The following is a 13,024-nucleotide window of genomic DNA, read 5'->3' on the forward strand; positions in this document are numbered from 1 at the left end:
GGGAGGCAGGCCAGTCCTCGCTTACAGACAACCCCCCAACCTGAAGCAAATACTCACCAGCAACTACACACCACACCACAGAAACACCAACCCAGGAACCTATCCTGTAGCAAACCTCGTTGCCTACTCTGTCCCCATATCTACTCTGGCAACAGCATCAGAGGACCCAACCACATCAGCCACACCATCAAGGGCTCATTCACCTGCACATCCACTAATGTTATATATGCCATCATGTGCCAGCAATGCCCCTCTGCCATGTACATTGGCCAAACCGGACAGTCCCTCCGCAAAAGAATAAATGGACACAAATCGGACATCAGGAATGGCAACATACATAAGCCAGTAAGTGAACACTTCAATCTCCCTGGTCATTCTATTACAGATTTAAAAGTCACTATCATTGAACAAAAAAACTTCAGAAACAGACTTCAAAGAGAAACAGCAGAACTAAAATTCATTTGCAAATTCAACACCATTAATCTGGGCTTGAATAGGGACTGGGAGTGGCTGGCTCATTACAGAAGCAGCTTTTCCTCTCCTGGAATTGACACCTCCTCATCTATTATTGGGAGTGGACTACATCCACCCTGATTGAATTGGCCCTGTCAACACTGGTTCTCCACTTGCAAAGTAACTCCCTGCTCTCCATGTGTCAGTATATAATGCCTGCATCTGTAACTTTCACTCTATGCATCCGAAGAAGTGAGGTTTTTACTCACGAAAGCTTATGCCCAAATAAATCTGTTAGTCTTTAAGGTGCCACCAGACTCCTTGTTGTTTTTGACCTTGCTCTCCATGGACTGTGGGAGGCTGAACTTGACCCAAGCCTTGCTTTTTTCCCTTTGCAGCTGAGAGAGAAGGTGGGAGTAGGCAGAGACCACACCTAAATTCCCCTGGCTATCAACCCCTCCCTTCCACAACTCACTCCAAGATTTTGACTCAGTGGTTGCCTCAGAATACAAATAAACAACCTGCACCTGGAGTGCTGCAGATCAGGAAAAGTTAAAGCTTTGCTTGGCCTCCCTTTTCCCTTTGTTTTTTCCGCTCATCCTGTTGCTAATACCCAGAAGAGAGATCCCGTCGCTTACGCATGTTCCCCTCTGCACTGCTCCAGTCACAACGACTCCCTGTCCTGATGTCCTCGGAAAACTTTCCAGAGGTTTGACTGAGCCTGTGGGTGCCAGCTTCCCCTCATTTTTTCCTGTGGATTAAAGCTGCTGGATGGAAGATAAATCTTTTTCTTGTCGGAAATTTCTTTTTTTAATCAGGAACTCTTCTGCCTCCCCAGCATGAGGAGCACTATGCCGGGAGGAGTCCTGTGCTGCTTTCTGCTGGGTTGTCTCTTTCAGGAGAGCTTTGGAATCACCAGAAAATACTACATTGGTGCCATGGAGACGGATTGGGACTATGTGCACAGCAGCTTGCTCTCTGTGCTGCAGGCACCAGCTGGGTAAGGCCATTTGTACTGTAAATGTTCTGACTGTGATGTGATGTCCATAGACAGCTCTCATCGTGGCTTTGAGGAAGGTGGCACCCTGCATCATGGTGGTTATGGTGCCCGCAAGGGAAATAAGGCAACTATAAAATATGTGTGTAAATGCAGCTGTATGTACATGAGTGTGTGTGCATCTGTTTGTGGGGGTATATCTGTTTGAATGTGCATGAGTGCATCTGTGCATGTGTGATTTAATCTGAGTGTGTGCATGTGTGTGAGGGCATTTTTCTGTGTGCATATCATATTGTGTGTGTGTGTGTGTGTGTGTATACATGCAGAAACACACAATCTGATTCTCCCAATGTCTTGCACATTACGTCTTCACTGGTGTCTATGCAAAGTGGATGTAGAATGCTCCCAGCAGTGCAGGTGACTCGAGAATTTTGATTTACTAGAATCCTCACACCTGCTTTGCACTCCATTTGCACAGGTGTAAATCACTGCACGTGGTTCACGGCAGAGAGAATCAGGCCCACAAACTCACTCTCGCGCACACTCAGACATACATATACATTCAACCAGGCACACACACAACACAGTGTAATTAGACACATGGATTAATTCTGTATTTGCTCGTGTAGCCAGCGAGAACAGCTTTGATGATGGAGTTTTAGGTTGTGTCATGTAGGGTAATTATTATTAACTATTACTTGTCCTATGCATTTTTCCATCCCAAATCTAGTTCATTTATTTGTGACTGAGACCTTGTATGATAAGAATTGCTTCTCCAGCTGGTACCAGCTGAGTATCCCCTTCCCTCACCCTGCTAGCTAAGTAGGGTTCTGATTTGCTTTTTGATGAGTTAATAGCTGTGGACTGTGCTTTCCCTGTCCCACAGGTTATAAATGATATCGTAGTGACACCTTTAGTTAAGGTTGGCCATCACTTCCCCTTAGAACTGTTTTCAGTTGCTTATAATTTTGCCAAACTGTAACTGTTTTCGGCTGAAATTTTCCATGCTTGGTGTCTGCCTCAAGGGGAATATTTTTGAACATTTCATCAGACGTGGTTTGGCCATTTCCAAGAATGAGATTAGGGGGAAATATGTGGTTTTGCCCATGTGAATGAATTGTAAGAATTTTTTTGAGAAGTTCTAGCACCTGGGTACTTTGGATCAGGGACAGGAAATTTGATGGGGGAGTTGCCCTAGACTGGATGTGCCTTTTGCTTTTCCTGGGAAAATCTGTCCAAATTTGGCCAAGTCCGAGTCTTTGAAAAATTGCAGTTTTCACATGTTCTGTAGAGATTTGTTAGACTTTGACAGCTAAATTCTCCAAAGATGCCATCTGCATATGCACCATCCTCCTCGAAGTGACTGAGCATGCTCCATCCAGGGGCTGCAGGACTCTCCCTGCAATTGCTATGCCCAGGGGCGGCTCTGTTTTTTGCTGCCCCAAGCATGACAGTCAGGCGGCCTTCAGCGGCACGCCTGTGGGTGGTCTGCTGGTCACGCGGATTCGGCGGGGTTTCGGCGGGTGATCTGCCAGTCCCGCGCCTTCGGCGTACCTGCCGCCGAATGGCCGCCGAAGCCGCAGGACCGGCAGACCTCCCGCAGGCATGCTGCCAAAGGCTGCCTGACAGCTGCCCTCACGGCGACTGGCACGCCGCTGCCTGCGGCTTGCTGCCCCAGGCACGCGCTTGCTGCGCTGCTGCCTGGAGCTGCCCCTGGCTATGCCAGGCTGCCCTGGCACCAGGCACCACAGCTGTGAGCAGGGAGGCTGTGCCTCCTGTGCGCTCAGTGTTCCCACTGCTGGTGCCCAGGCAGCATGGAGGAGGGAGTGGCCTGAATGCAGAGTGCTGAGGAATTAGGGTGGAGAATGGGGGAACACAGGAAGGGGGGATTACAGGAGCCAGAAAGTGGGGAGAAGTAGTGGGAGACAGGAACAGGGAAGGGTAGGGAATGGCAGTAGGGGAGGGGGATTGGATAGGAGCAGAGGGAGGGGTGGAGGCTGGGGTATATGGGAGGAAGGAAGATAGGAGCAGATGGGGGTGTGGAGGATAGGGGGCCGAAGTGTCTCCCATCAGTAGAGCACACTCCCTCCAGAACCTGGAATTGAACCCAGGAGACCTGAATCTCTCCAGTCCTCCGCTGTCAGCAGATGTCTGTAAAACCCACCAGCAGAGTGTGTCTCGTCCCTCTCTGATGCCTGGTCCACATACTCAGCCTGCTATTACTGTCAGTTACTCTACTAGCTCAAGTAGCAGAGGTCTGTACCAAGGAGCTAAAGGTCATAGAATCATATAATATCAGGATTGGAAGGGACCTCAGGAGGTCATCTAGTCCAACCCCCTGCTCATAGCAGGACCAATTCCCAACTAAATTATCCCAGCCAGGGCTTTGTCAAGCCTGACCTTAAAAACCTCTAAGGAAGGAGATTCCACCACCTCCCTAGGTAACCCATTCCAGTGCTTCACCACCCTCCTTGTGAAAAAGCTTTTCCTAATATCCAACCTAAACCTCCCCCACTGCAACTTGAGACCATTACTCCTTGTTCTGTCTGGGTGTCTCAAGTTAGAGACTCAAAATTAGTGGACACTTCTGACAATATTGGCCTTAATTTCTCTGTGTCTCAGCTCCCCTTCCGTAAAATGGGAATGATACCCCCAAATCTCACAGGGATATTGGGAAGATAAATTCATTAGTGTTTTTGGAGCAATTTGATACTCTGGTGAGACCACCTTGGAAACTCCTAGGAGGAAATTAATAATAAGGCCTGGGGCCATACACTGAATGAGGAGAATAAAAAGAAATATTGAATATCTACCCATTCACTGAATGAGGCATAGGCTTTGTGAAAATGGGACATGATTATGAACTTAGATTGTATGGTGGTGCAAGGGAGCCAAATTAAGGTTGCACAGGAAATCTCAAGTCTGGCCTTTCCTCACTTTTGAGGGCTTGACATTGCAACTTAATGGTCTTTCAGCATAGTTTGTTGGATGTAGTATATATTGACTTCAGTGCAGCTAGGCCACATTGCTGGGATTTTAAATCTATGGGCCAGATTCTGTTCTCAGTTAAATCCAGAATAACACCACAGACTTCCATTGTATTCCTCTGGGGTTTTGCTGGAGCAAGAGAACAGTATATGGTCTTCTAACTCTTATCACGTTTATTCAGTGATGCTCCAATGATGATATGGGAATTCATTCCCCACATTACAAGGGGAAACCCATCCTGTCTGCCATAGCGACTGCAAAATCAAGGAAGGTTTTTGGAATCACTGTGTATTTGGAAAAGAGGGTTCAGCCTCCTGAAATGTTTTATAGCCTCCCTTCCCTATTCTCCCACTGTCTCAACTTGAATGTCGCTTGAGAATGTTTTCTATCCTTTAACCATAGCCTGTTCCCTCTCCCTCTACAGCATCTCTATAGTCTGTCCATACCTCTCTTTCCCCACTGCCCAAACCCTAGCTTCTCATTTTCCTGGACTACAGTCACTTCCCCTCTTTGTTCTCTGCACTCCTCTTCCAGCATGTCCAAAAAACCACTGCTAAAATCATTTTCCCCTCTGACTGCTCCACCATGACCCACCCTCCTTTCATGCCCCCTTGGTTCCCTGTCTCTTGGAAGCGATGCAGCAAAATACTGAGGCTCAGAATATGGGTGGTGTTAGAAGTGAGTCAAATAAGCCTGGTAGAAGCAAAGATGCCATGTGTGCATAGGCTCTTGATTAGTCCTAGGTGTGGGTATCATATGCTTTGCCTCTGTCCCCAGGGGGCACTGACATTTTATAAGGTTATTCAGGCAAATGGCAGAGGCCCTTCTGGGAATGACGTCACAGCTTATCATAGAATCATAGAACTGGAAGGGACCTCGAGAGGTCATCTAGTCCAGTCCCCTGCACTCAAGGCAGGACTAAGTATTATCTAGACCATCCCTGACAGGTGTTTGTCCAACCTGCTCTTAAAAATCCCCAATGATGGAGATTCCACAACCTCCCTAGGCAATTTATTCCAGTGCTTAACCACTCTGACAGTTAGGAAGTTTTTCCTAATGTCCAACCTAAACCGCCCTAAACCTAAACCGCTGCAATTTAAGCCCATTGCTTCTTGTCCTATCCTCAGAGGTTAAGAACAACAATTTTTCTCCCTCCTCCTTCTCCTCCTTGTAACAACCTTTTATGTACTTGAAAACTGTTATCATGTCCCCTCTCAATCTTCTCTTCTTCAGACTAAACAAACCCAATTTTTTCAATCTTCCCTCATAGGTCATGTTTTCTAGACCTTTAATCATTTTTGTTGCTCTTCTCTGGACTTTCTCCAATTTGTCCACATCTTTCCTGAAATGTGGCACCCAGAACTGGACACAATACTCCAGTTGAGGCCTAATCAGTGTGGAGTAGCACGGAAGAATTACTTCTCGTCTTGCTTACAATATTGCTAATACATCCCAGAATGATGTTTGCTTTTTTTGCAACAGCATTACACTGTTGACTCATATTTAGCTTGTGATCCACTATGACCCCCAGATCCCTTTCCGCAGTACTCCTTCGTAGGTAGTCATTTCCCATTTTGTAGGTGTGCAACTGATTGTTCCTTCCTAAGTGGAGTACTTTGCATTTGTCCTTATTAAATTTCATCCTATTTACGTCAGCTCATTTTCCAGTTTGTCCAGATCATTTTTAATTTTAATCCTGTCCTCCAAAGCACTTGCAACCCCTCCCAGCTTGGTATCGTCCACAACTTTCTAAGTGTACTCTCTATGCTATTATCAAAATGATTGATGAAGATATTGAACAGAACCAGACCCAGAACCAATCCCTGTGGGACCCCATTCGTTATGCCCTTCCAGCATGAATGTGAACCACTGATAACTACTCTCTGGGAACAGTTTTCCAATCAGTTATGCACCCACCTTATAGTAGCTCCATCTAGATTGTATTTTCCTAGTTCTTTTATGCTTCTGAGAGTGCTGATTGATGACCGATGAAGTTACGCCTTCTGGAGGCAGGATGACTGGAAGTGTTCACCAATTACACTGGTGGCTTCCATGGCCCATTTGGGGGTTTGAGTGGGTGCCTGAAGATGTCTATGCTCTGTCTTCTCCTGGCTATGTGTCTGAAGGACTTTGATGGCTGAAACAGCTAAGATACACTAGCCTGCTGCTATCTAAACTAACTTCATCTAATGGAGACACTCAGAACTTATCTGTTACTTTTCCCCCTTGTTTCTAATTCCTTCCCTGCGTTCCAAGAGACTAAATCTATTTGGTGACTCCTGATGAGTGACAGGCATCCCCTTTCCTGGGGGTGAATGGAGTGGGGAATGGGGTCTCTGTGTATCCTATCAAAGTCTTGAGAATCTCTTCTCAGCCTCCAAGCCTTTTGGCAAAGGAGGACTGGATGGTAATTTAGGTCTTTAGCATGACAACAGTGCAGAGTGTTTACCTTGGCTGCCTCAGAGTTCTGAAGAAATTATTAGATAAGGAAGCCTAACAATGCTGATGAAATGTTCCAGGCGCTATCTGCCTTCACTTAGTCTGCTCTTAGGGTAAGAATTCTACTGTGATCTGATCTGATAAGAAGTCCTGCCAAAAATGCTTGGACATCCAAACTCTTACTTCCCCTCTGATCCAGAACAAACTGGACTCTCCTTTGAATTTCTGGATTCTGCCCTGTTAATGATGATTGCAGGGAATGCAAAAGGAGCATTTGTGCGGCAGCAGCATCACCGTACATAACTGACTCCTCTTGGGCATAGTATTTAAGGACCAGAATCTATGCTAGTTTCCTGCTGGTGCCATTCCTGTGGCCTAGTGGAGTGGCTTCTGTCTTACAGTAGTATACCTGAGATCAGAATCAGGCCCTACAGCTCTGAATGCTTTTTTCAATTGCCACCAAAACCAGACTTTCCTGGCATAAAGATTCAAATAGTCTGACTCATTTCAGTGGAAAGACCAAAGCTTTTCATCTCCAGGGTGCCAGCTCAAATCTGGGACACATCACCCAGTGAGTACAAAATGGTACAATCTAATGACAGTACTGTGGCTAATGTGAAATGAGTTTGGTGATCTCAATTGCCAGTGGGCAAGGAGCAACAGAAATCAGAGCTATAACTGGAACTAACTGGCCAGCTCAGTAAAGAGGCCATTGACTGAATAAACCGTGGAGACTAAATTCATCTCATTTTCTCCAATCCATCCAGACCAGGTTACAGGCATATTGGGTGGGTGGCATGGAGATGCTTGCACTGCTGCTATCTTGTTCTGTGGATTCAGGAGACAGTCACTCACCAGTAGAGCTTGGGGAAATTTTTCAGACATATAGTTCATTGAATGTGTCTATAACCCCAGCCCTTCCCAGTTTTCTTTGTCACTCAGTCCCTCTCCATTTCCCCTTTAGGAAAAATTAAGCCAGCTAATGTTATTACAAATGAAGGATTAGTCATAAGGGGAGAGAAATCTCTTCCATTTCTTCAAGGGGAAAAATAGCAACTGGTTTGTGTTCCAAAGAAAACATGCTGCAACAAACAGTGAGAGCATTCATTACTGGAAATGGTCTGTGGGCTGAGACTGATAATGCAGCCTGTACAATCCCTGGAGAAATTCAAAGCTTTGTTATCCTGAGAAACTTACTGGATTTCTTCTGGATAATGAGTTTGTTAAGCAGCTTAAAAAAAAAATCAATAGTAGGTCTAGGTGGTGCAGTCAGTGTGCTAAATCATTAAAACTGCCTTCCGTCTCACAATGAGATAGCATCTGATTGCTAAGTGACCAGGGTGCAAATCCTAGTTAGGGTATAAATTAAATGAATTTCAGGACCTCACTCTAATCTCTAAGCAGAATTCAAAACTATCCTGGCCCCTGCCACAGAGGATGAGAGCTGGAATATGGTACTGCCAAGGCATTGGACACAGGGCAGGGCTATCTGGGGTGCCAAAGACTGTATATGCAGGTCAGAAATGACATGCATAATTAACAGACTTCAGTATCTGAATACTCAGCATCTAACCTCCCTCTCTTGAGCAAGCTTATTGGGAAGCTCACCAAAGCTCACCGCCCCATGAGAAGGTCTGACACTTTGCAACCAGTAGAGGGCAGACAACCACATACACGTCTGTGGAACTGGCAATGAAAAATTCTGTACCTGACAGCCCCTGATGGCAAATCAGCTTGTTTCTCTGCATATACTGGCCCCATTAAGCTGTAGCTCCTTGGCTTAGCATGTGGGGATTGCAAGGGCTGCATTATAACTAACTTGAAAGAAGTTGATCTTTCCAAAAATAATTTCTACAGATAATATCAATGTTTATTTTTATTTTTTCTATTTTTATCTATTTAAATTTTCACAGGAAATTATGGGGTGAGAGTCTGGCAATAATTATTTAATGATGGTAGATGTTGAGAATAAAAAATGTTAAAGCTCTATAAATGTTAGAACACAAATTGTCAACATCACATGTCAAAATATACAAAGTAAATATCCTTAAATGAAATTCTAATAAGTTCTCAAGCAGCATTTTTCTTACTTTGCTTATCTGTACATTTTGATTATTATCAATGGAAATATTTTGGCATCGGTTTGTGTGAGTACGTTGAAATTGACATTTACTGACATTTACCGATAAAAATCTAATCCTTCCAACCCTAATTATAACCCAGTGGTAAATTCCCAGTCAAAGTCAGGGCCCCATTGTGCAAGGCACTGTAAAAACATAGGAAGACAAGGGCTCTGTCCCCACAACCCTATAGTCTAATGCATGAAGGAAATCCATGATTTTAATCCACATGTCAGTCATTATGAGGGTCTTTCTCTTTGGATGAAGAGGGTCCTTATGAAAAGCATTCCACAGCTGAGCAGGTGCATTATGAGCTTTACTTTTCTTTAAAGCATGGGAGACTAGCTCCTACAGAAAGAAGGGTGCTAGATTAGATGGGCTAGGTGCTCTGAGCTGGTACAGTATATCTGATGTGCCTGCAGTTGAAAAGAGGTAAACATAAATGTTTGAGGAAATCTGGCAACCATGGGCCCTTGTATTATGCAGGATAAAGGATCACATAGAGCTTATGTTTCTTAGCAAGCTCTTACCACCTCAGATAGATAGAGTCACATGTTCACAATCAATCGATCAATCATACTCATCAGTGGATCTTGTCAGCATGTGTGTATTGTATAAAGTGGTAAGAAGTCTCATTATGATGCATCTTAAACCAGAATGACTCATCGTGTTATGTTATTACGGATAACTTAGTAATAACATTTTAAAAACTCATGCAGCAAGTATTAGGAAATTTACAGGGTGTATTAGGGCAAGTATTGACTAGAACTGACACAAGGGTATGATATTTTGGGGATGAGGGAGGAAAGGGGCATTTGTAAACACCTTATAGATGGATCTGTACAAACAGTGCTAATTTTTTCCTTCTTTAATGCAGAGCTTCAGGGGTCCAAGGCCAAAAGTTACCTATGTCTGGCATTTCCACTCGGTACAAGAAGGCGGTGTTTGTGGAATATACTGATTCCTCGTTCACACAAACTAAGCCGAAACCAGCCTGGATGGGTAAAGAGAATGAGTGTTAAATAGTCTAATGATCTATAGCTTTATATACATCTAATGGTCTTTATTTATACTAGATAGTATGGTGAGGAGTGTGGTACAGGAACCTAGACAGATATAGTTTTAATTGGGGATATACTATATCATATACTACAATGATGAAGATAGATAGATAGATCACCTTTCATCCCAAAGAATCCCCAAACCCCTTACAAATTATACATAGCGATCACTTCACCCACCATCAAAATGCAGCCATCTATTGCAAAATACTAGTAATGACTTGCAATGCACTGCAGCATTAGTTGTGCAGCATACCAGCAAGTTTAGCATGATGAGGCAATGGGGAAGAAATTACCCAGGCAACCAAGCTACCCTCTGAACAACACAAACCTGGTACAAGAAGGAGATGCAGTATATTCTCAACTCAATTTTCCTTGGTCCAAGTCAACATTTCCACTTTTTTCCCCCCTGCATAGTAACATTTCTGAGCTTTCACAACTTTCAGTTGCTTAAAAAGAAACAATTCTTTTAAACCTTAAGATGTTTATTTCTTAGTGAAAAAATACATTTCTTCCTCTCCAACTGATCTGTTTTTTGCTCATCCTTAGCATGATGGACAAGCTTGGCAATAAATCTATTCACATGCCATGTCTTGTTGGGTGCAGTGTTACTGTAACTGTGATGGTCACCCAACTTGTCTTCCTCATATCTTTCTGGAGTTTTTTGGGGTCTTTTTGGATACAATATAGGTTGAAGTCAGTGACATGTAACCTCTAAGGTTATTAAAAGTGCTCAATAAATTGAAGCCTCTTCAAGCACATTGCTAAATTATATTCCCTTTACAGCTTTGCTGATATTGCTGTTATTTTAAAGAGTGTTTTTTCTTTAAGGAAAACCCAGCAATGTTTATTTTCAGATAATATTTTTCTAGCTCCAGAGGACAAGTGGGATCTTGTTTCCTTTGGACTTGGGGGTCACTATCCAGTAAACTCTTCAAAAAGCTCCAGTCCCATTTTCAGAACTGAGTTAAGCACTTAGGGGGTGCGACTGCAGCATGGGTAGGCATAGCCAAGCTAGATTTGGTCTAGCTAGCTCGAACACCAATAGCAGTGAAGCCACAGCTGTGTGAGCTATAAAAGCCATCCTGCAACCCTGGATATGTATCCGGCAACTAGCCGGTACTGCTACAGCATCATTGGCAGCCACGCTGGCTAGATTACAGCTAGCTCGGGTATATCTACACATGCTGCAATCACACATCCAATTGCAGTGGAGACAGACCCTAAGTCTGATTGAAAGTCTATGGGACTTAGGCTCCTAAATCAGGTGCTTTTGAAAATTTTACCCTGCGTCTGAGCTTTATATGCTTTTTAAGAGCACAACCCCTTCAGTACCCTCTCAAAGCCACAAGGATCACCCTCAATTTGCTTTTTATTTCTCCAGTCTTCATAAACACCTCAGGATTAAATTAAAGTAATGGAGATATCCCATCTCCTAGAACTGGAAGGGACCTTGAAAGGTCATCAAGTCCAGCCCCCTGCCTTCACTAGCAGGACCAAGTACTGATTTTGCCCCAGATCCCTAAGTGGCCCCTTCAAGGATTGAACTCACAACCCTGGGTTTAGCAGGCCAATGCTCAAACCACTGAGCTATCCCTCCCCCCTAATGGTTGCTGTGACACGTGCTCTGGCTCTGGAAGGCTGCACATGGCTTCCTGCCAGTGTCCTCCCCCTCACACTGCCTTAGTAACTAAGGAAGATTTATACCACATCATCCTAACTGACCCCTGCCTTTTGGGACAGTTTGGCCTGGGACCTGCAGAGTAACTCACATTCTGCTCATGACATGTTCACTCATAGACTCACGAGTACTAGCCGGGATCGCCTGGCTTTGCTTCAACAGCACGTTACGCCACTGTAGTAGCATCATAGAGTCCGAGGCCAAAAGGGACCACCAGATCATTTAATCTGACCTCCTTGATAGTGCAGGCCACCATCCCACCCAGCACCCACACACTACGCAGAATGTCCATCCGAACACTGTACAGAACTGGAGGCTGCAGGAGGGGGTCTCTCTCTCTATGCCCCCCCCCCCAGGGTATCCTGTTCAATTCTGCCTGGAAAGCTCCGATGCCTCCATGATGCCTCCATGATAAGATTATGACTGATCGCCTGGGATAGTAGGGACTGGACTCGATGATTCAAGCGGTCTCTTCTCCAGTCCTATGTTCCTAGGCCTCCCAGTGTGATGTCCCCCACCCCCATACCTCTGGCTATTTCTCCAGTTATCAAGCACCACACACTCCTGGGCTTCTATTGTCCCTCTCCAGGATATGATTTACACCCCTTGTGTCTCTGTTTTTAGCTCAGCGGTTGTATGTACAACAGTTGCCCTGCAGTGTTCTCGCTCTTTCAGGTCTCCTGGGCCCCACCATCCGAGCCGAAGTCTATGACACGGTGGTTGTTACCTTTAAGAATCTGGCTTCCCACCCTTTCAGCCTCCATGCTGTGGGTGTGACATACTGGAAAGCATCAGAGGGTAAGTCTGGCCTCTTATCTCTGGCTCTGCAAAAGCTTACACAGTGCTTGTTTGCAGGAGGGCAGAGATATGGGAGCAGGGAGCTGAAGAATATTGTGCTGCATTCAGCGCTAAATGGAAAAGCAACCTTTTTGCCCAGGTTTTCTCATCAGAAACCTCATTCTCATGGATGCATTAAAAACAAACAACAACAAAACTCCACCTTACCACCCAGTGAGATTCCTGGGGCAGGGAAGAGGGAAAGAGAGAGAGTATTGTCATATTTTTAACTCCTGGTGGGTGTTCAGAGACCACTGATTAGGGCCATAGACAAGTGGGTTGGGTAGATAGATGAATAGGTGATTGGATGGTTAAGGGAAATTATCACAGGATTTCTAATGCACCAGTTTGAAATCAGCAAAAGTCAAACAGAAACTGTCCATCCAGTAATAATCTGGTTTAAACTAAATAAGTATTCAGATAATGAACTAACCCATTACTTAGCTAT

The 13,024-nt window shown here is 44.6% G+C and overlaps 1 protein-coding gene across 4 annotated transcripts in view; it reads left to right on the plus strand.

Annotated features, from left to right (window-relative positions):
* The first annotated feature begins 884 nt into the window (after nucleotides 1-884).
* The window catches only part of F8 (coagulation factor VIII), a 92,475-nt gene continuing 80,335 nt past the window's right edge, over nucleotides 885-13,024 (plus strand). For 2 of the 4 annotated variants that reach the window (XM_054040169.1, XM_054040168.1), the window contains exons 1-3: nucleotides 886-1,453; nucleotides 9,875-9,999; nucleotides 12,415-12,537. In XM_054040169.1, the coding sequence (XP_053896144.1) occupies nucleotides 1,293-1,453; nucleotides 9,875-9,999; nucleotides 12,415-12,537 (409 nt within the window). In that variant the 5' untranslated portion in view covers nucleotides 886-1,292. Of the gene's footprint in view, nucleotides 1,454-9,874; nucleotides 10,000-12,414; nucleotides 12,538-13,024 lie in introns of all 4 variants that reach the window. The other 2 variants (XM_054040166.1, XM_054040167.1) reach the window with 2 other exon arrangements.

Source organism: Malaclemys terrapin, chromosome 9 (genome assembly GCF_027887155.1).
Source record: "Malaclemys terrapin pileata isolate rMalTer1 chromosome 9, rMalTer1.hap1, whole genome shotgun sequence".
NCBI classification, from domain to species: domain Eukaryota; kingdom Metazoa; phylum Chordata; order Testudines; family Emydidae; genus Malaclemys; species Malaclemys terrapin.